The 27,706-nt window shown below is 45.4% G+C and overlaps 1 protein-coding gene and 2 pseudogenes across 3 annotated transcripts; 1 reads left to right on the top strand and 2 right to left on the bottom strand.

Moving 5' to 3' along the window:
* Window positions 1-626: 626 nt before the first annotated feature.
* LOC146185552 (sodium-dependent phosphate transport protein 2C-like) lies at window positions 627-27,706 on the bottom strand. Its single transcript, XM_084607854.1, has 8 exons — window positions 27,610-27,706; window positions 20,862-21,629; window positions 19,410-19,670; window positions 18,206-18,397; window positions 17,992-18,107; window positions 17,740-17,857; window positions 16,179-16,757; window positions 627-1,323 (listed from the first exon to the last, which is right to left on the bottom strand). The coding sequence occupies exons 1-8, from the start codon at window positions 27,704-27,706 to the stop codon at window positions 1,076-1,078; spliced, it is 2,379 nt and encodes a 792-aa protein (XP_084463980.1). The 3' UTR covers window positions 627-1,075.
* LOC146185554 (uncharacterized) lies at window positions 2,322-6,907 on the bottom strand (annotated as a pseudogene). The gene is made up of 3 exons (XR_014708001.1): window positions 6,741-6,907; window positions 6,420-6,659; window positions 2,322-5,862 (listed from the first exon to the last, which is right to left on the bottom strand). The product of XR_014708001.1 is annotated as an uncharacterized LOC146185554 (transcript).
* Window positions 7,136-12,889, top strand: LOC146185553 (BEN domain-containing protein 5-like; annotated as a pseudogene). Its single transcript, XR_014707804.1, has 7 exons — window positions 7,136-7,444; window positions 8,172-8,660; window positions 9,917-10,065; window positions 10,172-10,310; window positions 10,409-10,483; window positions 11,099-11,219; window positions 12,691-12,889. The product of XR_014707804.1 is annotated as a BEN domain-containing protein 5-like (transcript).

The following is a 27,706-nucleotide window of genomic DNA, read 5'->3' as shown; positions in this document are numbered from 1 at the left end:
CAGAAAGCGATGCGTTACGTGACGCATCTCATCACAGATGGAAGTGACGAAACTTTGAAGAATCAAAACTACATAACTACATAACGACCGTCGTAGACGTTAATCCACATGATAACGAGGACCAAATGAGCGGGCGTGCGGGCCGCGGGCTGGCCGTCAACACCGCGATTACATGCGCTTGTCGTGCTTGCCACTCTGCCGCGGTCCAACTCACGTAAATCTATCATCATGCCATCATGTAGTATATCACCCATTCTAGGCACTATTCTTGCCACTGTACTATTCTTTGTAATTTCACATTTCACGCATGCAGTATGTAGTACATACTTCTTGCACCACGCACGTACACCTCATACCATACCATAGCCTCCTTTATATACCAACTTCGATTTGGCTACATATGGCTACCATGTTGTTGCTAGATCTCGGATCCGTCGGATCCCAACTCAAAATGCGTTGGGTCCGTCGGAAGAACCCTACCGATCGGGTCCGTCCGCCGTACCTCTGAAAAATATTTCCCGGATCCGTCCGTCGTATCCCGAAGAAAAACGCACCGGGTCCGTCGGACGTACCTTTAAGACGATCGATCGGGTCCGTCCGACGTACCTTTAGCCACAGCCTTGTTTTATTTGAGCACATTATATCATCAAAGAGGACTAATAAGATCTGTGGTCTGCCAAGATGCAGCGATGATTAGAGAACAGCGTAACGCCTTCTTCGCATTTAACAATGCGTACAGAAATCAATGCTGCATTATCAAAGAGGACGAAGATTTGTGGTCTCTCAAGATGCAGCGATGCACTAGTGTAGATCCGCGTTCACAAGCAACGTTGCACAATCGCAGGTAACAATACATATCTCCTAATGATCAGGGCATTGGTATTTTTTATGAGGTGATATTCTATGATACACATTACGTTCACACTAAACAGGTCATTTTAAATCGCACATGCGTCGAGTACACAACAAAAATCTGTGAACGTCGTAGAGCGCGGTAGTTTGAGACCAAGGCGCCAGAGGGGGCCATCCAGTGGCAGAAATGCGCGCCCGACTGCTGGACGCGGGTTCATCTACCCTAAGGCATGGCCGTGGTTGTTGCAGGCGGCCCGAGGAAGGCATCCAGCATGCGACAGCGGCGCAACAGCCGCTCTTCGAGCAGAGCGTCCAGTGGCGCCAGCGAGTGCATCCACAGGGGCAGCCACGCCCAGGAGCGCAGGAAAGGTGGCAGCCAGCGCGGGTGGTGACGCTGGACTGCGTTCAGTGCCACCAGGAAGAACGCGGCCAGCAACAGCGGCACGCCCACGGCGCTGAAGAGGGTACTGCCTGTGCACCAGATGCAGAAAGAAAATGTTTGGAGTGCATTCTTATATGCCGCTGTGGGGAGGAGCTAGGCCGCTGTAGGCTATATGGGGCAGACGGTAGCGGAGGGCTACCCTAGGAGGATATAAAGGATTCGAACACCCACTGGCAACACTGCACATGACTGCTCCAGTCAAAAAAAATCAATGGGTCCAATTGGGATCACCAATCAGAATGAATGGGTTTTCCCAATCCCAAATGGTTTGTCCAATGGGTATTGGCCAGACCAACTGGTTTCTTCATTTCCAATTGGGATGACCCATTGATTTCTTTACTCCCAACTGGGATGACCCATTGGTTTTTTCACTCCCAATTGGGAAGGCCAAATGGTTTCTTAGATCCCAATTGGGAGTGAGGAAACCAATGGGTCTTCCCAATTGGGAGTGAGGAAGCCAATGGGTCTGCCCAATTGGGAGTGAGGAAACCAATGGGTCTGCCCAATTGGGAGTGATTAAACCAATGGGTCTTCCCAATTGGGAGTGTGAAAACCAATGAGTCTTCCCAATTGGGAGGAAGAATCCAATGGGTCCTTCCAAATGTAATTGAAATATCCAAATTCTAGAGTACTCTACCTTTTGGTGCTATATTGGATGTGTTCAAAGTGACTCTAAATGTTCTCTAAATGATAAACTGAATACTCAGCAGCCACTTTCATCATAATTCTGAAACATCACAGGACTCATTTATTCAAATTTACTTCAGAACATGTGCAGGTTTTACTGTGAAAGGGATGCATGCATAGTGTGTATATGCTTCTATTTTCAGGCATTGTTGCATTTGTGTGGTGAAGCATAAATTTCAACGCATGGCTTAGCTGCTAAGCATTTTACTCTGATCTTACTGCATATATGTCACTTATCGTTTTTGTTTAGCTAACACCAAAAACCTGTTAAATGTTTATGAATGAAGGCAAAAAATAGGACTTTCATTGAATTTATTTACACAATACACAATGAACAATACACAATGATGACATAAACACATGTACAAAACTACAACTCTGCTGCCACATAAATCCAAAAGCAAGTAATACATGGCATTGAAACAGTAGATGCATGTCACAATTTAACATCACACTGAAACTGTAGATGCATGTCGCAATTTAACATCAGCCAGTAAAACGGCATGAACACATTTAGAGTTCTTGAACTAGCTTGAAAGTATACATATCAAGGAAACAAATTTTTACAACAAATCATTATCATCTAGGATACAAATAAATTCAACACCCAACCATAATTTATGACCAGACTGTATACAGTGCACAACAGTACAGTAGGATAAAACTTAAAAACAAAACAAAAACACAGCAGTTTCTAGGCATGGCCAGTGGCCTGTGACATGTAATAATCCTCTGAACAGCAAACAGGATCACATTTAAGTATTTGACTATACTAAACGAGAGAGAGGTTAGCTTTTTATTTAGGCAACCAGAAAATAGTTAGCAGTGGACTGCTTTCTGTCATGGAGGAATGGCATTTAGCAGTTCTTACATACTTGAGTTATAACCACCTATAGCTAGCACACAACTCTCTTCATGAAAGACATGTCCCAAACAAGAAGTCATACATCGTGATGCCTCATTAATATGAACATTTTAAATCTCTGGCTATACTTTGCATCAAGAGGGCTTAAAAAAAAAAAAAAAAAGATTGATTACTGCGACAAGTACATGGTCCATGGGCTGCATGCATTTTCACTGTACATACAGAGGGATTTCATAATGTAACACTCTTGTCTCTATGTAATCAACCTTTCTGAGCCCAAGAAATGGTGCACACGAAAACAGGCGGCACTTTCACTCCCACTTCCTTTTTCTTCATCCAACTACTACTCAGTTCCTCATCTTCATTTATCATATGGACTGTAACAATATTAACACGGTGTAAATGCATACAATATTATTAGGCCGCCAAGAAATAATAAAAAATAATGTGCCTCTGCACATGCCACCAAGTATAACAAGCTTGCAGTGTAAATACAGAGTGTAGTTGAGTCTAATTGAAGTAGACTCCCCGCACCACTAATGTAAGTTTGTTCCTCATAAGAACTGTCATCGAGTTGTCCATATTGACGAGGCACGACTACACATCAAGTAAACAAGCAGCCACTGGAACTTTACAGTAGCATCGGGCCTTCAAACGAAAATATATCACAGCTTATATTCCAAAGCTCGACATCCATCAGTAGACCGGTGATAGTAAAATGGCTCATGACCATACAGGAGCAATATATGGTGAGCTCACAGTATGAAGCTGACCTGCAGTGTAGCTTGTTTCGAATTTTTCAGCAGAAACAGTTAACCTGCATTAAAATGTGAATGCACTTGGGGTTGCTGCAACATATGTATCATGAAGTTTCACGAGTACACAAACTCTATGAATTTCTGATGCTGGCAAAACAAGCATGTCTGGTTCTTCAGCTACAACCTTCAGCAAGTGCCGCATTGTTATTAAAGGATACTTCACAGAAATACATTTCAGCTGCTTGAGCAAAACATAAACCTTAGTATCACTGCCACATACCAGTTTTTGAAGTACACCAAATGAGCCATCAGACAGTTGAACTACAGAATTGTTTGTTTTCTTAGCCAGTGAATATCTTTGGTCAGTCAGAACTGATCCATTTAGAAGCATTCTTGCATACTGCTTGGAGTTAATAGGTATGCTGTATCCATTTCTGATTTGACAGTTTGGCTGTTCATATGCAGTACCTTTACCAAAAAAGCGGATGCCATCAGCAGTGCAAACACTCTTTTGGGTGACTGGTGCATCCAGTGATGAGCAATACTGAAGTACTTTTTGGTCAATAGCCAGCTCGGTCAACTCCTGAGCTATATCCTCCATTTGCAAAACACGGCATACCTGATGGGGAATTCCATTTGCAGCTTTCACAGCCTCCTTTAGGTTGCCATTTCCTGCCTCAAATGGGAAAGCAGAATGAGCCCACAGGGGCCCCCAGTGACGAATGCTCTTGACAATGTGTGTGAGCTGATGCATATTAAACGTCATAAATGTTTTTCCATACAGAATTTCTGCACGTATGTGAAACTCGACTAGAAGTTCTTCAGCCAAATCAAGATCGCAGGGTTTAATACTGCGTTTCAGCATAATGTGAAGTGCTTCTACTAAGCATCCCCAGTGCTGAAGGCATGTTTTAGGGAGAATCCCATCAAGAACTGGAATACTGTAAAATAATATCCAATTTTCCAGCTCTTTGGCTTTCCACCACCTCCGCTCTTTGGTCGGTCTTGGCATGCGTCTTACAATTTTTGGAGGATGTACAGCCATTAACCTTTTATCAACCCTCGTTTGCTCTCGACTGATAGAATGTGGGCAGCTAGATGAATCGAACCACATATCTAAAAATTGACGGCCTATGCCCAGGAGAATGCAGTGCATGTAATCCGGCACAAAACTCCACACTATGTTAAAATGTGGCAGACCAATCAAGGGGGAGATTGTTTTGACACCATGGGTAGTCTTTTTTTCTTTTTCTGCAGTTTCCATATCCAGCAGCATTTGGTTTTCAGTTCGTTCAACAGGGTCAATGCTTTGCACTGGATACCTCATTGAGCCCCCAGCCCATTCTCCTTTTTGGAGGCACCAATTGCACCCAAAGTGCCCATTGAATTGTGTCACCCCTTGCATGGGTGCCCGTGCAACTGAGTCAACAGCACAACACGTGCAGAAAGCTCTGAATTTTTCACTTTTCCCTTGACGCTCAAGAGTGAAACCTTCATTGCTCAAATGGTCCATACTATTGACAAATGCACCTTGGAATAGTGCCATGTCTGGTTTTTCTTTGCCAAACCACAATGCTGCTAAAACCAACTTTGTCATCCTTTGCTCAGGCGGCACCTCATTAACTATTAGCTGAATGGGCCAAATGGCGGTACCACTTGATTTGAAAAGTGGCATCCCATCAGCATTCAATGAAAAGCTGATCCTTGGACCAACTTCTTTTGTACCAGTGACAAAATCACGGTATAGCTGTCCATCCCAAATATCTGAGAATGTGCTGCTTTGTGGCAATGGTTTTGTCAAATCGAGAAGTTGACAATTATGCAACAATTTTTGCAACTGTGACTCTATATTTAAAATGACAAAAAATGGTAAATCAGCAAGAGTGGTGACATTTGTCATAGTGCTGCAGCTTGGGCACTGAAAAGTTGACTTTGCTACTGTATGGCTTATCTCTTTTAAGCATTTAGGACAAAAAAAAAATAAAATTCATGGATATTGCTGATTGTCCAAGAAGTTTAGTAACTCTGTACTGAGACTGTGGCAAGACTGGATGCTCAAAGAAATGGTTAATCATATCTATGAGGCTTGTGAGGCCTTTTAGTGACAAGCTATTCTTTAAGGCATACTTTAAAACCATAAGCAGAATGTCCCCCTCTGACACAACAACCTTTTCATTGATGTAGTCTTCAAACAGGTGGCTGAACAGCGATTTCTTCTTGGGGACAGGTTCCTTATCAAGTTGTTTGGGAACTGATGGCTGAAATATAAAAAAAATGAAAAAGCAATATTGTGTTAAAAAAGCTACCCCCTCAACATGTTTAGGGCTCAACAAAGCACCAATGGTTATGGCTAGGTGGTGCGCTTCCAAATGAGCTGCAAGGAACTGTTCTTTTTAATGGCATTTCACCTTATATTATGTAAAAGGAGAGATTAGAATAGGGTGAAAACTTCAGCAGCCATAACTGGGCACCTTGTTTAAAAAATGCTGCTTATATCCTTGATAGTCTGTAACATTATTTTAGACCTACATAAAGGCAAATAATGACAATGTGGCTTCTACATTCTGCTAACATGCATATTCACCCAACATGATATGGAATGACTCTGTGGCAGCAGACAAGGTTCCTGACATTGTTTCCTGCAAAGAATAGGTCAACTCTAGAAATGTACAAAGGAAACAGCAGCATAACTGATCTGATCTAAATTGCATATCACTAACTGGGCTTTCATCAGACATGTTTGTAACTTGAAAATCCGATTTTTCTTTATTACTATGCCCCCCTCTCCCCAAATGACAATTTTAAAAGTACTAACTTCTTCACTGTCAAGCTCAAATGGAGATATGTTAGTTGCGCGTCCATGTGATGTTCCTGCATCGCCACTTTCATCGTTGGGTGCTGGCTCACTCGTTGCGGCAGCATGGTCAGCACCTCTGGCTTGTACACCGCAGTTGTCGCTGCATGCCAGTACTTCCGAAGTACTATATTCTGGTGCAGCGTCCTCATCCCACGGCGAATCTTCTTCACTAGAAAAGCCTGTTTGTGAAGCTCCCTGCTGCAATAAGTGGTTGTATTAATTTCACGCACTGCGCTCGGTTCAAAAGAGCGTGCAAGCGCACATACACAGCGAACTTACGGCATGCTGGTGGAGGGCGCGGGCGGTAGACCTGGGAAGTTGAAATTTTGTGCGTGGGCTGAGGTAGGTTTTATAAGGTCCCCGCTTTTTTCGTTTGTGTGGTGAAGGCATCATCGGTCTCAACCACAACCATCTCGCAAATCTAAAAGGTAAAATGCGGATGCCGCCATGTTGGAAGTAATGTCGATCCAGTCGGTAGATTGTCCACAGGTTTCGTATTAAGTAATTTTTGTAAAGCTAACCGTAATAAAATTACAATAATATGTAAGCATTAATAATACCTGATTTATTAATTTTTTATATCAAATTTTAATGCTACAAGTGTTTGTTTTTAAGAGGAAAACTAAGGACATTGCCATGCTGGCCATGCATACACCGCCATGTTCATCGTTCAGCGTTCAGCCACTCCATTTCTTTTTCTGCTCTTGTGCGTTACTGCAGCTCGACCTCGTTATAACCTCGTGTTCTCAGCACCACGTGCGACAAAAATTGCGTTCCAATGGCAACCCAAAGCACAAAGATAACGCACGCCTATGTGCGATATGAAGATGACAAGAAGTTCGCGGTTGTGGAAGTCGGCGAAATCGAAGATTTTAGCCCTCGCAACAGCAAGGACTTTTCGTCTAGGGCGTATTACGCTGTCAAGTGGACTGCGACGGACGGCAGCTCCGATTACTATCGGGCGAGGATTTTAATGTTGGGAGGTAAGTTATTTGATGCCTATTCATTTTTGCGGCTATTAACTAGGTTTCTGGAGTTCTTTTTTTTTTTTTTTTTTTTTTTTCATCTTAGTAGGGAAGAGGGCAAATTGAGCATATATCAGCACAGCTCAGGCATTGTTTTCGTGTTCGAAAACTTAACAGCACTGCGAAAGGGAACAATGCAAAGAAGGAAGGAAAAACGCTAACTAGCACAAATGTCTGCTTTACTCACGCATTGTTATGGTGCTGTTGTGAAAGAAACGGATTTTAAAGCATTTTCCTACAACTCTGGTAGTTGTACACTAGATGGCACGTTACACGACTTTCCTTTAATACACTTGAAAAATTAATCATGAACAGAATTTGTTTTGTTGCCTGCTGTATATACAATTGCATCACGTCCAGCGCACGTGAGTCGGGAGATTCGGATACTGCATCACCTGATTACATTGTTTGCACAGCTGGTGAACGAACCATGTGCATGCTTCTTTTGGTTTAATGATCGTGGAAATGCATACAGTAAAAGTGAATCGGTTTAAATGCGTCTTAGTTGGCTTTATTCCCCTTACCTTCATGGCTCGTGCAGAGTGTCGAAAGGGTGCAGTGAAAAATAGGGGAAGAAATGATGTGATCAGTTTCCTTGATTTTGACTATATAACATTTGCACCATCAACAGCAGTGCCAATTTTTTGTATTTATAAGTTTTGTGCTTGGATGGAATATTTTTCAGAGTCTGAGGAAGACGTGCTTGGGAAGGTGGGCCGCAGAAGAGTGCGTGTCAATAGGATTGTGGACACCAGTGACAGTGACGAGAATGTTTCACCGGAGGTGAGTTCACAATCGTTTCCATGGGCTCCGTATAGTGCCTATGATATGCATATTTTCGGGAGGAATTAAACTATTGCTGAAATATTTTTCTGCTTTTCAGCCACAAAAAAAAAAAAAGAAGGACCTAGGGAAGAGTTGCTGCACATCCTAGAGAAGAAAAAAAAAATGCTCAGCCATCAGCCAGGCCCAAACCCAAAAAAGAGGAGGCTTGAGATTGATACCGAAGCCCGGCAACAAATAGCTGCCCTACAAGAGCAGTTAAAACAAAAGGAAGAGACTATCCTCCACCTAAAATCAAAGATTAAAAAACAAGACAGTGAGATCCTGCAGCTCCGTAGATTGAATATGGGACTGCAGGAAAATATCCTGGACAAGTTCAGCACTAGTGGAAGTGAGTAATTGTATTCAGTGTTAACCTCAAACTTGGAAGCTGTAATGATGTTAGCTGCTTCAGGTTATTTATATGCTGACTGTTGCACCACTCAGAAGAGAGCAAAAAAGTTCTCTTGGTCTAATCATTCATAATCCATAACTACAGTGCAAAAGACTGAACAAAGATGAAAGAGGGACACAGCAAAAAAAAAAAAAAAAACGCTGTGTTCCTTCTTCATCTATCCCGTTTTTTATGCTGTAGTTATGGATCATCGAAACCACCAACTAGCCCAACAACTGCTCTTATCTAGTCAATCATTTGTTAGGGCTGGAATGTTGCACATCAGTTTGATTTAGTGGTAATTTTTGTTTTATGTGGATAGGGTGGGGTACTTGCTTTATTTGGTCAGGAATAATAAATCGATTTCTATCATTTTCCTCATTCTTGTGAAAGATGTACAGACAGCAGACATTAACTGCATGATGTCTGCTTAAGTGACATATAAAGCAGGTGATAGTGTTTAACTTACAATTACTTAATGCATAAAATGTTTTTGCTCATTAAGTTCTAATTCCAAACAGAATTGCAATGCCAGAGTTCATATTTGTTCATTTATATTGATGTGAAGACAATGAAGCAGCAATTATTTCATAGCTTTTCCATCTCTTGCGACCAACACTCAACTCTGCTGTTAGGTACTTCATATAATTGCCTAATCTTGTGTTTGGCGCATCATAGCCATAGTTTCTCTTGTGCCATAAAACCCCATATAACTGACAACTCTGCTGTCGCAGCAATCAATGTCTATGAAAACAAGTCACGAGGTGACAGATTGAACTTGTTAAAAGGGCTGGGTAAACTGTTTTGTAGTGTCTGAAATAGAAACATCTGGCCAACAAGTCTGGCATGTTGAAAGGGCACGTGGTTAGTCATAGATGTGTAATAATGTCTTATACATCATTGTGAAAAACATGCTTTAATACCTTTAATGTGGAAATTGGCAGTGTGAATCAGATATTGAAACAAGGTAAAATGGGGTCTGTAAACGCTTATTTGCAATTAATGAGTGATAGTATATATGTCATATTTGAAAATCTCACGATTGGGTGAGTTCCGGCATCATGAGTTAATGAGCATGTGTAGGCTCAGCCCTTGTGCAAATTGGCTGTGTCTGGGAAAAAGATGCTCAGCTTTCTGTTCTGTACCAACTTTTGACACTGTGGATTAGCATTTGTTTATTTTCTGCTTTTGCTTACAATAATATCTGAATATAGGTAGCCAGCTTATCCTGCCTACGCCTACCACTGTACCAGTTGAAAGTGCAGCCCAGGCAGCTGTCAATGATGTGCCTTTGGCACAATTTGAACAGTGTAAGGAGGGAAGTTCTGGAGGACTGGGAAGCGCACGCCACTGTGATGATATGGTAAGTTTCAAGATGTTTAAATTAAATACATGGTCTCAGAAAATGCTAATGAATTGTTCCCTATATAAATGTTGCTTAAGTTGCTTAATAGACTTTTTTTCCACAGGTGGACATTGGGCAAGGGTTGTGTCTCAAGCGCGAGGTTTGGGAGCATGTCCGAAACCAGAAAAAGGACTCTATATTTGCTAAAGAGCTAGTCATGGCCATCTGGAGCAAAGAAGATCTCCTCAACAGATCACTACAGGGTAGGCGAATACGTTTATATTATTTTCTCAATTTCGCTGGAACCCTTATCGCTGTAACAGTTGCAGGTTGACAATAATCTCAACCATATTTTGTCCAGGCAAAAAATGTCCGCGCTTTCCCGAAAAAACACCGAAAGCCCCACTCACGCCTTGGAAAGTGGATGTCGTGCGTGGTAAGTAACTGCTGGATGGTTCACCATGTAACTAAATCTAGCGCATTCTGCTGCAGTATTAACGGTACATATTGGCAAACCAATTATGTCAGCTCTTGATAACTCTTCTTGGAAGGAATGATTAAGTTTGTGAGATGCTTGTCCAATGAATAAAAAGGTGCCAAGTGTACATCTACACTCCTTTTTTTTTAGGCGGGGGGGGGGGGGGGGGGGGGGCGGGCGGGCGGGCGGGCTTAGATTTGGGCTCCCAGCACCTCAACAGTATTGGTAGTTTTTAGGATGGAAACATGCATCCTGTGCACATTATTTCCTTGCTGTATTTAAGGGCTAGTACAAGCAATCTCTAGCATTTTGCTAAAACATCCTTACATATATTGAAAGTCAGATAATTTTAATGTTTGCAAAATGTTCATCTGTCAGTTATATTACTTACTCATGCTCTTGACCTGGAAATTTAGTGTAGTATCTGGATGGCAGTTTTAATTTGAAAGAAGGGAAACAGCAGATAAGAAAGTTAAGAATTTAGCAGAGGCTCTGTTTTGTTGCTACTGCTAGCTGGAGCATCTTTTGGGTGGCTGCTACTCACATATTTTCTATGTAACTTTCTCATTTCAGAATGTTACAGAGCTCGGCTCGCAAGCCAGAATGTGCCACCAGGGCTTTTAACCATGGCAACGAAAAACTTGAACCACTTCATAGTGGAGAAGCTTGCCGACATCGAGAAAGGCGCAAAGCGGTAAGCTGCTGTTATAGTGCATTGTGCTTTGCCACATATTTAAAAAATTTGTATTTTGCACCAAACATGAAGTAAGAGAGGTGTATAAAGATTGATTTTTAAGTGTCACTCCATGCAAAGTGCTGGTGCGAGAATCACGCCCTAAATACTCGATATTTTCTCAATGGTATGTAAGTCTTGAGCATACTCGTCTGAGCAAAGCAATTATCACTGGCAGGGGTTTAAATACGTTTTCGCTTCCGAAGAAGAAAAGCTGGGGATGGGAAAGTGGGTGAGAAGAAAGTAGGTGAAGGAGTCAGGAGGGGAGGATGGGTGACAAGAAGGTAGGTCATGGAGTGAACAAAAAAAATTTTTTTCAGTATATGTTTCTCAGCCTGGAACCAGGGATCCGGTGGCCTGCAAAAGAAGTAAAAGCAGCAGTACCAGGAAAAACTACAATACCAGGCAGACGATTAGTCACCACTTAAGCAGGTTTGGTGCAGATACACCTTACGAAGGGACAGGCTTTGCAAAGGGCCCTGATAAGGAATATATGTAAGGGGGACAATTCTTGACGCTTTCTGCAGGGGGGGGGGGGGGGGGGGGGAGTACAGATACACAGAATAATAACCTCACAGTGAACTACATCTGACATGAAAGAAGAAAAAGTTCCAGGACAAACTCAAGTAACAAGTGATAAGGAGGAAATATGTTTGGAGAAACATGTGCAGCTTATGCTATTGCAGAGCGGAATAGAGTGTATATGTGTTGTGATTAAAGTGTACAATTAACTCTACAATACCACGTAGCGTTAATTGTACAGTTTATTCACAATACATATACACTCTATTCCGCTCCGCAATAGCATAAGGTGCACATGTTTCTCCAAACACATTTCCTCTTTATCACTTGTTACTTGCGTTTATCTTGGAACTTTTTTTTCCACATCAGTTATGGTTCACTGTGCTGCTATTATTCTGTGTACTTCCCCCCCCCCAACCTTTGCAGAAAGCTTCAAGAATTGGCCCCCTTAGATATATTCTTTATCAGGGCCCTTCGCAAAGCCTGTCCCTTTGTAATGTGTATCTGTACCAAACCTGCTTAAGTGGTGACTAAACATCTACCAGTATTGTAGTTTTTCCTGGTACTGCTGCTTTTACTTGTTTTGCAGGCCACAGGATCGCTGATTCCAGGCTGAGAAATACATACTGAAGAAACCTTTTTTTTCCACTTCATGACCTACTTTCTTCTCACCCATCATCCCCTCCCCAGCTTTTCTTCTTCAGAAGCAAAAGCATATTTAAACGCCTGCCAGTAATGATCGCTTTGCCCAGACGAAGACAAGTCCACTTGTCGAAACGTTGGCTCGACCTGTGAACTGAGGCGTACCCCATTTATCCTTGTTCAGTGGGCCTTCATACCATGTAAACCATCTTCCTCTCATTCTACCTCGAACATACTCAGTGTTAATAATGCTGAAATAAATTTCCAGAGCTGCAAAGGAGTCGCAGATATCTCCCTGGTCCTGAAGACTGAAGCCAGAGAGCAAGTGTATTGCTCAGTATTTTTCAAGTATTCTTCAAATAAAGAATAAGTGTTGAAGCATCTGCGTGAGAATTTCTTGCTAGTTCAAGTCATTCAGCCAGAAATTTTGGGCAATGTGTCCAATGTTTCAGTTGTTCCTATGCATTAATTTGCATGTTTATACAAATCCAGTCATTTCAGTCTAGATGGTTTCTCAGTTGAAACTAATATGGCAACCATTTACATTCAGTGGGTGTACCATTTGAATTCAATGGGTCTGGTTAGGTGACCAGTTCAAACCAAATGGGTGACCTTATAAATCCAATGGGTGTACCATTTGAATTCAATTGGTCAGGTTAGGTCACCAGTTCAAACCAAATGGGTGACCTTTTAAATCCAATGGGTGTACCATTTGAATTCAATTGGTCAGGTTAGGTCACCAGTTCAAACCAAATGGGTGACCTTTTAAATCCAATGGGTGTACCATTTGAATTCAATGGGTCAGGTTAGATCACCAGTTCAAACCAAATGGGTGACCTTTTAAATCCAATGGGTGTACCATTTGAATTCAATGGGTCTGGTTAGGTGACCAGTTCAAACCAAATGGGCGACCTTTTAAATCCAATGGGTGTACCATTTGAATTCAATGGGTCTGGTTAGGTCACCAGTTCAAACGAAATGGGTGACCTTTTAAATCCAATGGGTGTACCATTTGAATTCAATTGGTCAGGTTAGGTCACCAGTTCAAACCAAATGGGTGACCTTTTAAATCCAATGGGTGTACCATTTGAATTCAATGGGTCTAGTTAGGTGACCAGTTGAAACCAAATGGGTGACCTTCTAAATCTAATGGGTGCACCATTTGAGTTGAATTGGGCGGCAATTTGGTCTGCTTGGTGGCAAGTTCAAATCAATGGGGCAACCATTTGTATCCAATGGGTACACCCATTGGTCTGAACTGGTCGACCTCAATGGGTGGCGAAAACACAATTGGGATTTGACCAATTGGTTTCAATGGGAAATTTCCCAATTGGACCCATTGGTTTTTTTTGACTGGGACTAGCCATAGAACGGTTATATGAAAAAAAGAGTCCGGCATCGGCGGTGGCATGGAGAGAAGGCAAAGTGTAGGGAGAAAAAAAAATATATAAGATTGCACTTAGCTTCGCTTAGGAGCTTAATGGCGAAAGCATTTCCTCCTTCCCTTCTGTCTGCATCTACTCTTCCACCTCTATACTGCGTGTTTGCATACTCTTTATAATTTCGATCATTACTTTCTTTTGTTTGGCTTCGTCGTCAGAACCTATTGCGGCGTCTCTCTGACACATCTCGCAGACGCGAGATATTCACCATGAGTCTAGAAAAGATTTCACCTTTAAACCACTCTCCACCTTCAAAGGAGGGGAAGATGGAGAGAGTGAAGAGGGACGAGACAAGGACCAGACAGAGTGGAATGCGACTGTTGAGATGGAAACCGGAGCCTCCAAGTTGAACCGAGAAGGGATCCCATCAAATCTCACATATATGGAGACGGTCTGACACACGGAGTGGAGGGCAAGTACAGCGTGTCGCACATTGATATATGTAGAGTTATAGACTGGATCACGCCACACGCTTGCACTAGCTTCGTTGTCCCCCCAGGGACAGAGAATGCTCCGTCTGGACGAGGTGAGGAGGGAGGGGAGACATCAATGCTGACAAATACTGTGCCGCATGAATCGCGTTGATTTCTTTCGCCGAGTCCGCCGGAAGCGGCAGCCTTCCGCAACTTGCACTTAACCAGCGAGATATGCGCTGAGCAGAAATGCCATATTTAGCCAGGCAGCCATCCTGATGGAACAACTATCTCGTTTTTTGTGGCTTGTGGGGCATTTGGCAAGAAAATATTGCGAGAGATGACGTTAAGTTTTAATTCTGTAATTCCTTTAACGCTGGGGACGTTAATTATTTTATCTGTGTCACAAAAAAAAAAACTAGCGGGTCCTCACACCTCATTCGCTAGAAAGCCCGGGGGAGGTGGGGCAGGACGAATTGCTCGCTTCACTATGTGAAAAAAAAAAAAAAAAAAAAAAAGAAAAATGAATTCCCGCACGTCCTTTACGTATAGGAGTTAACACGACAGTTTCATGGCGCCGATAAATATGTTCTTTTAATGTCTGAGCCGCTCGCTGAATTAAAATGTGGAATGTTTGCAGATGTCTTAAGAGAACCAAAGCTATCAAGAGAAAGGAATGAAAAGATTTTACTTGTGTTTATGAAAAACCTAGATTGAGGCTAGTGGCCGTGAGTGGTTGCAAAAGAAAAGAAACTGCACTATATTTCGTTGACGGAAAAAACTACTTGAAAGTGAACCGGTGTGGGGCGAGTTAATGGGAAGGGTTAGCACAGGTTGCGAAGAAGTCGGTCTCGCATAAGGAAAACTTGGACGACGACGTTTGCCGGTGTGAAAGTCGCTGAGGTATTCTCACTTGGCGATATACTGTAAGAATGAGGTGCGTACGTGCATAGTTAGAAGGCACTTTTTCCGTTTTTCACGCAACCGTTCTTTGGCGAGTAAGTCTGCCGCACCAGGCGTGTGGCGTCACCATAGCTGGGTTTTTACTCAGGCACACTCTTCGTAGAGGCCGCCACAGACGCAGAAGGCTACATTCTTCTGCTCTTACCATGCCGTCTTCCTTCCACGGTAAACGTACTCCGGGTGCTTGGCTCCCGTGACATTTTTCTATCGGTCGAAGAATCTTCCGCTCCCCCTATACACTTTAACCCGACCCGTCTTTACCCGTGGTTACCACCCTCCGGTTGCGGCGAGTACTTTTGATACTTTTACAACTACAATGACGATGCTAGACCAAGGGAATAGTTATTTAGGTGTTGTCGCTGAAAAAAAGGATCAAATAAAGTAGCGCAGACATTCCGTGGTTTGTATATACGACCCTGGCATTCGGCCTTCCTGGCCGCACCGCACATTGGCTGCTGGTGCAGCGCGCTGCATGTCTAATTCGGTGCTGGGTGTCAGGTACAGCGAGCTAAGCTAAATTCTGAGCTGTTTAGTCAAAAGACTATGTTCTTTGCATAATAACCCATGCGATCGAAAAACAAAGAGCACACAAACAAACACGCACGCGTGTGTGCGCGTTGTGTTTTTTATTGTCCAAAGCACCTAAGCAATTCGTGACATCATCATGCATTTCTACCCTAACTCACCATTTCTTTCTTTTTCCCCAGCGTGAACTATCATGCTAGTATCGAATTACTACAGGCCTATCTCTCTGCCCGATCTCTCTGCCTTTACTGTTATAAATGTTTGCTCCCTCTCTGCTCTCATACTTCACTTGAGCTCACCGAGTGGATCGAAACTCCGAGCCACGCATGCGCTGATTCTCCCAGCACGAGTGGGTGAACAGGTCGACGCTTATCTGTACACACGCGAACACTATAGTTCGACACCGTACTCACCGGCAAAAGAGAGCACCAGCGCCAGCAGTGGCAGTGTGACGAACACCACCAGCAGGTAGGCGACGGCGAACCAGCGATAGTGGGCCGCAGTGGCCGCCAGGAGCTGCGCCAGCGGCACCGGGAACCGCATAAACGGCACCGGGTAGAAGAGCAGAGCGCCGTACACGTTGAAGAAGCTGTGGCAGAGCGCCAGCTGAAGCGTGGAGGGCGTTGGGTCGCCGGCCAGAGCTGCCAGCAGACCCGTACTTGTGGTGCCGATGTTGGCTCCCACCAGCACGGGGTAAACTCGCTCCAGTCCCGCCACGTGGTCGCCGGCCGACGCGGCGAGTAGCGCCAGCGCTGAGCTCAGCGCCGTGCTGCTCTGCATTACGAACGTGGCGAGCAGGCCCAGGCAGAAGCAGGCGTAGCCTTCGAGCAGCCCTTGCGGCATCCGCGACAGCGCCATCTGGAGCCGCAGCACGGGGTTGAGTGTGCGGGCCAGCAGGCTCAGGCAGCCCCGCATGAGCAGCAGTGACAGGAAGAGGAGCACCAGGCCGGACGCCTGGTCGCTCAGCTGTAGCTTCGCCAATGCGTTCTGGCCTGTGGCGACGGGAGTTGCCATTTTTCCTGCAGGTCTTCATCAGCCTTAAACGTTTTATAACAGTCCACTTTCCAAAACTGTGCGAATAAAACAAGGACAGAGCGAGAACACAGGAATACACAAAAACCGCTTTATTTGTGTTCCTGTGTTTCTCGCTCTGTCCTTGTTTTATTTGCGCAGGTTTGGAAAATGAATGGTTTACACCAATCAGCCCTCCGGAATACACTTCTGCTTTGTAATAAACGTTCTCTTTAAACAGCTTTGGTGCACTTGACGCATATATCAATTTATGCTTAGTAATTTACGCAGTGTGCTTTTTGGAGGAAGGAGGCTGGTCATTTGGTTGCTTCGACGGGCTCACGCCCAGCCAGTAGCGAAAAGGGACCATATACACCTTCTTCGAGGCTTAATTTCGTACGCTTTGTGCTGGAAGTACGGTTGACAAAAATGGACGTCAGTAAAAGTAGCTATTGATTTGATGATCTTGTCGGGCTAGTTGGTTTAGTTCGTCTGACAGTTTTTAAGTCGAGTCGAGCGCTCACGTCCTCTACCCTCGCCTTGAGTGTGTGTTCGTTCGCACATCTTAAAATTGCCAGGTGCCTATTGATGAGCTCCGCTGCTTTCTAGGATCCACAAAGAAAGCACCTGTTAGTTTCTATAACAATAAATTATAGCTCCCCACCTTTTATAAAATAGGTATTGTTCGTACGGAGGGGCACGCATGCCGAGTGACTGAGCTCTTTGCATTCTACATCAGTTATGGATTCGTTGCTGTCGTCGTCGTCGTACAAAGTATAGGCCCCTTTGAGTACACAACGCAATGGAATTAGGTTCGCGAGGCTGCCCTGGCGAGCGCTCAACGAGAAAGCCTCTTGCAGACGCGTTCAAAGCTGATGGCCAACCTACGTTGGCGTCTGCGTTATTTTACCAACTTGATCTAACTGCCGCGCACGTCAGAAGGGATCAGGGCTGCGCACTTACAAGGTCTCACACACCGGCTTCCGCTGAAGGCGCAGCATGTGCGCACAGTGTGTATTACAAGGCCGCTGCCGTCGGTATGCTCGCTGGTCATCTTCTGAGGCGGCTTGGCTTCTTCCAACTGCAATGAGACGCAGTGTTTCGTTCAGAGTTTGAGCGTGAGCCTTTCAGACTGATTTACTATACACAGGCGTTCCAATGTAAGGGGTTCATCCGGTATGCCACTCATCTTCCAATGTCACGCAAAGCACGCACCTGAACGATGAAGCTGGTCAGAGGCCGAGTAAGTGCACGCAGGTGGTTGTACCGGTGCAGACGATGCTTGCGGTCAAGGGCCTCCACTGCCATTCTGGTCGATGATTCTAAGAACGCTGTGGTAACAAACGTTTACAGGTTGTAGGCGAGACACACACGCCGTGAGTACGGTGTTCTCTTTGCGCATACTAAGCACGAAGGACAAATTTCTCACCGAAGGTGACCTCGAAGGGAAGCAGCACGACTAGCGTGAGCCAGTTGAAGAGGCAGTGCGCTGTGGCCACGGCGAAGGCCCTCCGCAGCTCGTCACGTCGCGTCACTTGAGAGAGCGCGGCCACGCTGCTCGTCACAGAGCTACCCAGGTTGGCGCCCATCACGATCGGTATAGCCTGCTTCACGCTTAACACTGCAACGGCATCAAGAGAGGACACTCGTGCAGTGTAGATGCTGTAGTGATAATTGCTCCGGCCTAGGACAATTTTATTCAGCTGCAGAATTGCTGAGACAGCATTCCAGCTTCCCTTTGTAGCTCTATGGCTGTGCTGAAACATACATTTAAAAAGGCGACGAAAGGCTCGTGATTCCTTTTGCTCTTGCCTGCCTGCACGTCAGCCGGTATCAGCTAGCAGCTCTTAGTACTAAGTGAAGTGTAGTGTGCGACACTTGGGAATTGCGGAAGTTCTGCTTTCATGAGGTACATGCTGAATGCCTCGAGCACCAGTTCTAGGGAGACAATTTTTTTGGCTGGCGTAAGTTTGACGCCCAGAAAGCAGAGCCACAAATGTCAAACATTTATACTGATGTTCTTTGTTCTTGTGACCTCAACGCGCAAATGTGTACAACATATAATACTGATCTTTTGCGGAGTAGAATCTTGGATGCGCTTTCACTTCCACTGTCATTCAAGACAATTAATAGCCATAAACATCGACATGAACATAGTCATACGGCTACAAAGGGAAGCTAGAATGATTTCTCAACACTTATGAGAAAAGTGTCTGCCCGAGACAGTTCTCCATTAAAGTGTGTGTGTGTGTGTGTGTGTGTGTGTGTGTGTGTGTGTGTGTGTGTGTGTGTGTGTGTGTGTGTGTGCGTGTGTGTGTGTGTGTGTGTGTGTGTGTGTGTGTGTGTGTGTGTGTGTGTGTGTGTGTGTGTGTGTGTGTGTGTGTGTGTGTGTGTGTGTGTGTGTGTGTGTGTGTGTGTTTTGATGAATTGGTACATGTCGAATTTGTACCTCTAGGCCAGTTCGCTTAAGTTCTTGAATGCCAATCTGTCAAGGCTGACTGACTGAACGACTGAACTGTATGGTTAGTTTAAACGGAGTATATTTAATGTGCGTGTCAGGCGAAACAATGCTATCGCGAGTTGAGCAGGGTGAACTCGGTGTTCTGGAGTAAGGATCACACGAAAGCACGTACACTGGGATCCGACCAAGGTGATGGTGATAGATGTGGACGATGACGAACTCTGCACAAGCACGGTGACCAGCAGCCCCGTCATTATGCCCACAACGGGGTTGCGGATCACATCGCTCTTTGGGCCGCGGCTCAGTGTCTGCTGTGCGGCGAAGAGTTTGAATGCCGAGCCCATCAGGTCCAGCGAGACTAGGAACAGGTACCAGCATGCCAGCAGAACGGCCATCTTGGCCGCCATAGAGACCATCAACTGCGTCGAGCCCTCTGCACATGTGCGGAAGGGTAAACGTAAATGCAATTACTGCCAGGTATTTATCAGTTTTGAGCTACAAGTTCTACAACTGCCGATGAAGCTACGACGGCTGACACCTGCAGTATGCACTGCTATTTAGTGATAGGCAAGCGAAGCCCTTATGAGCAGACAGGGCTAAGGAAGAAATGACTCGGAGTTCACTACGCCCTTATTTACAGTCTTGCAAAGTTGTCTGTTGTTTAATGGCTAGTTAATGACACTGGCCGTATGGTTTATTGAAACCTGCATTGTTCTCCCGCAGTTAAACAACGCGATTAATAGTTTCTATTGATAGCCTCCTTCCGCAAGGATGCTGTCAGTGACTGGGGCAAAGGGGTTATCATGCACGAAATCAGTGTTTCAGGAAGGCTGCCAAGATTGATAGAAGCGTCTTAAAATGTTTTAGAGTTATCATGAATCTTTTTGATGGCCCATATATCACGCCTGCGGACGGTAAAAAAATTTCTGGTTATTTCACACGGCGATTCACACGTGCAAGTGTAGATGCAACGAATTGTGTAAAGAGAGAAACACCATTCTATATTGAATAATACGCATTATACAGGGTGTTCACCCAATCCGGCTCCCACAACGTATTTGTACAGTCCGTTGTATTGACTTTATCTGACATGGTTATGATATTATGGGAGCAGAGTTGTCGTGCAGATATAGTTTATCCTAAAGCGCCGCAAAAGGAAGAACAAGTGTCGCCATCATCGGCCAGTTTCACAGAAAAACTGCAAACGTGCACAGATGTCTTTGGATGCAGACCCAAAAGGATAGGTTTCGCCACCATTCACTTCATTCATTCATCCTTCGTGTGTGCTTCTTCATGTCCTCATTTTTCGTGCTGCGAACACTTTAAAGGCGTAGATGTCATAAGCTCGAATCGAGCGGCGTTAGAATTTCTAAACGCAATTTTCTCTGCAGTAAATTTTATTTCGATGCCACTATAGAATTAAATTTCAATGAGAATAAAATTGGTGCGGGTTGTGGCCAGCAGTCCCTGAATTCTACATTGTGCAGTGCACTTGTATCGCAGCGGCCATGAGCAAGTGTTACCGGTTAACACACGAGTGGACTTGTTTATTAGCTACGCTCGAATGCACTGCAGGCAAATGAGGTTTGCTCTTATGAGGATTTGTGAAGCGTGCGTTCGTTACCTTCTTCGTCTGGCTGTCTGTTGCTGACGTCGGGTTCCTCCACCTGCAGTAAGGAGCGCACCGACAGCACACTCGAGAAGTTCGCCTCGCAGCTCTCCCCACCGCCGCCTTCGCCCCTGGTTGAGGAACAAACGACGGCGGGAATGGCAGCCACAGTTTTCGACTGGCGCCCTTCCGAGAACCTGACGACATCGGGCGTCGGAGGATGCTCGAAAAAGCTGGGTATGGTCAAGCGCGGTGGCTGCGGCAGCGTACCAGGCACCGAGTGTCGCTCCACACGATCGCCGACCGTCGCTCTCTTCTTTCCGGTCGCGGTCGAAGGAACTGTGGCAGTAGCGGAAGAATCCAAAGACCTGGCCGCCTTCCTGACTTCCCAGCAAGAGAGGCTACGGACGTTTGTTTCTTCTTGTACCGTCTGGGGTACGTCGGTGGCCTTCTGGACGCAGCGTGTGTACGCATTGACGTCAGATGCGTCCCGTGTGGTCCTTGCCTCGTCTGGAGGACGAACGGCACGCCCGCTGCCTCGCGAGGGCACGGGAAAAAGTGCTTTGCTGGCTCGGGCCCCGGCAGCACCTGACTCAAACGCGCGACGTCGTTCCGGGTCTTCTAGGGCCAAATGGCTTCTGCTCTCTCGCGTTCGGCGGCTCCGTGGAGCACTGGTGGCCTCTGGACACGGCTGCGTACTCGAAGACGGTCTGCTCATCGAGCTCGAAGGCGAGCATCCAGACATCGCCAGGAGCTTGCCCGCGGTCTCGGAGCATGCCTCGTCTGCAAGGAAGTAGGCACTTTTGCAGCTTAATTTCTGGGGTAGACATGACTTTGGACCGTGTACCTAGCGGTAATGATAAAATGAGGGCCAGTTCAGGAATGGCTGACTATCATAGGATTTCACCTTCGCTCACGCCAGAGGTTGTTGCATGCACAATTCTATTAGCTTTGATGAAAGTTTTACAGCAGAATGGCAGTGACTTTCATTTAGACTGGTCAGTGAAAAACACCAAGAACTCTCAGTTTGGCACATTAAACTGGCGTGATTTGAAGGGTTAAAGTCAGGGGCACAACCACTCTCAAGCATTTTCTAGTAGGGCCAGTTCAGGAATGGCTGACTATCATAGGATTTCACCTTCGCTCACGCCAGAGGTTGTTGCATGCACAATTCTATTAGCTTTGATGAAAGTTTTACAGCAGAATGGCAGTGACTTTCATTTAGACTGGTCAGTGAAAAACACCAAGAACTCTCAGTTTGGCACATTAAACTGGCGTGATTTGAAGGGTTAAAGTCAGGGGCACAACCACTCTCAAGCATTTTCTAGTAGACCCTCGGTGACTTCTATGCCACGTGCGGGACCATGTCGAACACAGCCATACGGGGGCAAGCGGCTAGCTACCGTCGCAGTATTTCTCTGGCACCCCCTCTACTTCTAACTCGCAAAGGCACTTGAATGCGTTTTATTTTTATTTTTTTGTGCGTCGAGAATGTATTGTGAGAGGTGTTCTGCCATCCTTTTCTGACACACTCAAACGAACCTGAAGGCGAACAATCGTTTAGGGGAACTTCAGCCGTACCAAACGTTTCGAATGGAATTGTTTTCGTCTCCATGGGCAGCGCAGCCACCAATTGCGCGGTTTATACACGTTCCTCGTTCTTATTTAATGCTGCTGGAATGGCGAGAATAAATATTTCAAAAGAAAATCAGAATCTCTGAAATACATTCCCCTTGCCCCACAATCATTCTGAAAGGCAGTCACATACCGTGTGAATTGCATACCTTTTATACAGTATTCGACCCCCGTCTATTTTTTTTCTCCTTTGTTTCGCTATTGATATTTGTTTCACTTTGTCGCGATGGTTCAGTGGTAGGGCGCTCGACTGCTGTGCCCAAGAATGTGGGATCGAATCCCGGCCGCAGTGATCGCTTTTCAATGGAGGCGAAAAGCACGGTGCCCGCCCGTGTACTGTGCGATGTCAGTGCACGTTAAAGAAACCCAGGTGGCCGAAATTTCCGGAATCCTCCACTATATACGCCGTTTCTCATAGCCTGAGTCGCTTTGGGACGCTAAACTCCATGAACCATAACGTTTGCACGTGTGGCGTACATTATTCTTTAAGTTCTATTTTGAAGCGAAAGCTTCAAGGCCTAGCTGCGGCATGTTTCGTGTACGCCGCAGCCTGACCTTCAGCCGACCTTCGGGCGCGCACCCGCTTCGCGCGTGTGGTGCACGGAGCGGGTGCTCCTTTCTTCTGCTGCTTCTTCGCTTCTTCTACATCGCAGACTTGCTTTTTTTTTCTTCACATACCTGGCAAACTCCTTTCGTACCGGTACATATAACGCCGGTCTCTGCGGAGCGCTGCGCGTGGCGTCAATTGGCTATGAGCCTCACTGCGCATGTGCGATGCTCTTAAGCTGCTGCTCCGCAGCGGTGGATATAAGCCACTCGCCTAGAAGCCAGAACTACTCATCCTACCGACATCGTTCTCCGCGAAGATCCGCCGGGGCGTTGCGCGGGCGGTGCATTGGCACTGCGAACCCGTCCCGGCGAAGCGAATTCAGATTGCATGAGCCCCTTGGCTGGGATAACGCCCGCTCCCCGAAACAAAAACCTCCCCACCCCTCTGGTGTGGGGGGCCTTGCCCGGAGTTGCCGTAGGATGATGATGGTTGTTGGTTGAGGTTTGTACCCTAACAGGAGGGCTGCACCTAGTGCACCCTCCCCTCCATCTGTCAAGGCAAAGTGGCACATAGGAAAATGAAGCTGGGAGATCTGTACGAGCGTTGGAACCCCCTGAAGAGCAAGGAGAGGGACTCTCGAAGCGACGTCGTAAGGCGGCGGAGAAGGTGCGGCAAGAACAACAACAAAGAAACGATTTGGTCTCATCCATGAATATATAATACTGCTCTTGCTTTGTATATCCTGGCGTGGATGAATTAAGTCATTGCCAATTTCCTCTTGCTTTTTTTACTGTTGACATTTCTGGATTCCTGAGCAAAGCCTTCCTAAAAGTCCACTGCACGTAAATGTCTTACGTCACCAGCCCTTCTTTATGCTTTATGCTCACTTTTTCGCATCAATATTTTCAGTCAGCTTGCGCTGGCATTTCAGAATTTCTGAACGCCCTAAACAAGCATTCTGCTGTAGCTTTATTTCTTGTCAGATCACTGGAATATGTAATACACACACACGTGCCTATATCGAGCCCTCTTTTTATCCTGTTTCATCATGCGTACCTTGCACCTACTTTTCCCCGGTGCTGTCACTTTATCTTCTTCTGGAGGTCAGCAAATCGTAAGCTCGCAGTTCGCAAAGATAAATCTATAAGACGACATTATTTCATTCCCTACCCTACTTGCTTCCTCTTTTCCCCCGCTTTTCTTCTTCGGAAGCAAAAGAGCACATTAACCGCCACAGTGATGATTGTACTACCCAGACGAAAACAATTAGGCCTACTTGTCGAAACGTTGGCTTGTGGACTGAGGCTACCCCCCTAACCTTTTTTTCGTTTCTTTTGACTTTGTGTTGTTATCTTCTTCAGCTCGTTCTATTTTTTCCTGATATGTAACGCAACCGTCTCAATCGCAAAAGAAACACGTGCTTTTTCTTTTTTTAGTGCAGCATGAAAAGGTTTCATTTGGTTTGGTTTGTGGGGTTTAACGTCCAAAAGCGACTCAGGCTATGAGCGACGCCGCAGTGGAGGACTCCCAAAATTTCGAACACCTGGTGTTGGACAGCCAAAGATAGAACATATAAAGGTAATCTTTAAAATGATTTGCGTGGCGTTTCAAATCACTGAGAAGACAGTCAGGCGTTTAGTATTTTTAGCTTTCTAGTTATCAGTTTTACTATAGTCAGTTATATTTGGGCGTGGGCGCAGTCAGAGTGATTAGGCGTGCTAGCACCGTGTACCACTCCACCGCACGTCACTCTTACTCCTCCAGGATTCAAAGGCTGGACGGAGCGTCGTCAGAGCTAAAACGAAGGTACGACGGTGCCATTCGCGGTGCTTGAGCTAACTGGCAGATGCTTGCCTGCACGCCGGTCGTACGACGGAGCACTTTTCGGGGGCGGGAGTAACCAGCGCGAACAAGCGCGTTACGTTAGTCAGCGTTGCATGGTTTGCATAAAAATAGTATAGCGCTTTAAAATACGTAAACTGCTGCTACACTGGATATGCTTCTCATCTATGTTTTTGTTTTCTGTCATAATTTTTGGCTTGCGCGAGTTAGCACACTCTGGAAAATATTTACAGAGCAACGTGAAAATGACGAGATCACAAAGAAGGACATGTCATGACAGTGCGCGCCCAAAGTATAAGCTCAGTATCATTGCTAACGAGGGGGTTCAATAACTGATCGCCAAATCGCCTTGTCAATCAGCTGCAGTCGAAGCATGTCATTTGGTACCGCCTCTTGTTTTCGTCCAACCCTTCACCGAGGCTTCCAGAGGTAGAAGACGTACGCTGCGGCTGAATATGCGCTTCTGCAGGCGCATTACTTGCATATCCTAGACAATGCTGCACGCTTATAGTGTGAAACGTTGTCGTTGTTGTTGTTGTTGTGGATGTAAGAAGGAAAGGAAAATGCATGGGCCTGCTGCTGGCTCTGTAGCTGAGCCACCTCCGCTGCCTCGTGCAGACAGAAGAGAAAATAGAGAAGAACGAAAATGAAGAGGGAAAGATGAAGACGCGCGCCGCAACAACAGCCGTCGTCCACCACCGGAGAGGCGGCGAGTGCAATGACGGCCCATAACAGATAAAAACTCGGTAACAGGCCAGCCCCCGCCGCAAGCGGCGGCGACCTACCCGTCCCAGCCCCATCAGGGGAGCACCAGACAGTGTGAAACAGAGTATAGCCATTAGTCCAGCGTTTAAAGGATGAAAAGTTCTAACAAAAAAGAAAAGGAAGAAAGGAGAGGCAATTTATTCTTGGCAGAACTGGAGCATTTAAGTGCGGTCGTGCATATACTGCTGTAATGAGTAAAAATCATAACGATTTAACCCTGGTTACGTCCAAAATCGAGCGGTAGGTTACGAGCTTATATATTTTCGGAAGCTTCTCGTCGAAATATTTTCGAATATATGACGATGCTGTAGCGTAAAGTTCAATTTTTAGTCCCTATTAGCTAAATATTCATAATTAATTATGGCACAGTTAGTCTAGGGCTGTCATACTCGACATAATACATCCACCAATATATTACTTCATGTCGTCTATTTGTCTAATTTTTATTCACAATTTATAATAAACGGCGCTTAATTAATACCTAATACTAGACAATGCGCAATTTTAATCTGTGTAGGTTATTCATTGATATATGACTTGATGATGAAACGTAAAGTTCAATTTTCATTCACAATCCCTAATTGAATGATGAGACATTGATTGTCCCAGGGCATGCAGTTATGCATGGGATAGGTTATTAATATGACTTGATGATGTGCCCTAATGTTCACTTTATAACCATAATTACCTGGTTAACTATAATTAATTACCACTCATAATTAGTAAAGAGGGGAGTTAGTATTGTGGTCATAACGATCGGTGATCATGGGGTCATCATGCACCACTTCACCACAAACTTGTCTCTGGGTTGGCTAAGCCCATAATGACCTTGGCTCTGCTTGAAGGTCATCCGAAGATTTGAAGCGGCCCCAAGGTTTGCGCCTAATTTAGAGCTAATGCGCTAAAGAATATTCGATGGCCTATCTCTTAAGAGGAGAATGGCGAAAGCTTACCTTTCCTCTCTTATCATTTCCTCTCATCGTTTGCCTCTTATCGGAGTTCATTGTAGTGCTACACACAATTATTGGTTTACAGGAAGGAAAGGCGCTGTATCTGTTACACTTTCTCCGGCAAGTGTGTTTGCACGGTACACTATCGCTTCGCGTGTGGTGTTCCTTGGCGCGCGTTCAAGTGTGGCATTGCAGGTGGGAGGAACATTCTCACGGAATCTCGCGGAATGTGACAGATCACGCTCACACATCTAGAGCACAAATCTCGTGCACGGGATTTTGTTCCATGAGCCTAACAAGGTTTTCGCCTTAAAAAGGTTTTATGTGGAAAGGAAATGTAAATGTATATGTTCCGGTTTGCAGGAAAGGAAAGACGCAGTATCTGTCACTCATTTTTTTCTGTGGGCATCTGAACCGCGCTATAAGGGAAGAGGGGAAGGTGGGACTAAATGCGAACAAAAAAAAAAGGGGTGTCCTAATGAAGGGCTACGGAGTATTTCGACCACCTGGGGCTCTTTGACTGTTGAATGACATCGCACAGCGCAGTACGCCTCTTCGTTTCACCTTCCTCGAAAGGAAGCCACCGACGGTCGGGCTCGATCCCGGGTACTCCGGTTCAGCAATCGAGTGACTTATCTGAGCCACCGATTCTGGGCTGTGGAAAGGAAAATGCTGACTGCCTCTATTGGCGGACACTTAAACCGCACGGTAGAGACAGGGATTAAGAAGGAAGTGAAAGGAGGGAGATGTGTCACAGTGGAAGGATCCATACTAGCGTCAACCAACTGCGGTTCCTTTGACGTGCTCTCACATACTAGACACTGACATCGTTTACATTTAGTCTCTATGGTAACGCGGCCACCGCGGCCGAAACTTGAAACCATAGTCTTGAAACTCTGCAGCCGTTTGCAGTAAACAATCTGCGCTTAATTACATGCCAATTGGTCGCGTGCACACACTTAGCGCTCGCATAGAACGGTGGACCTTTTGACGAATGGCATGGTCGCACGCAGCAGCTCACCTTTTCTTGTGCGTGTTGAAGAGTTTTTGCCCTGAGGTTGGCACACCGGCCGTTTCTTGCTCCGGCGACGGGTCAGAGAAGTTCGGGAGTCGGACAT

Source organism: Amblyomma maculatum, chromosome 6 (genome assembly GCF_055883805.1).
Source record: "Amblyomma maculatum isolate TAMU_Amacu chromosome 6, ASM5588380v1, whole genome shotgun sequence".
NCBI lineage: Eukaryota > Metazoa > Arthropoda > Arachnida > Ixodida > Ixodidae > Amblyomma > Amblyomma maculatum.
Note: the sequence above shows the minus strand (reverse complement) of the source record. Positions and strands in the feature narration are given on the sequence as shown.

Excerpts from the sequence above, each read along its gene's own strand:
- LOC146185552 (XM_084607854.1), bottom strand. The coding sequence starts at position 27,706 with ATGTCCGACTCCCGAACTTCTCTGACCCGTCGCCGGAGCAAGAAACGG. Across the intron at positions 18,398-19,409 it reads CACCTTGGTCGGATCCCAGT|TGTTAAGCGTGAAGCAGGCT; the intron begins GTACGTGCTTTC and ends ATGCCGTTGCAG. Across the intron at positions 16,758-17,739 it reads AAGCCGGTGTGTGAGACCTT|GCCAGAACGCATTGGCGAAG; the intron begins GTAAGTGCGCAG and ends CCGTCGCCACAG.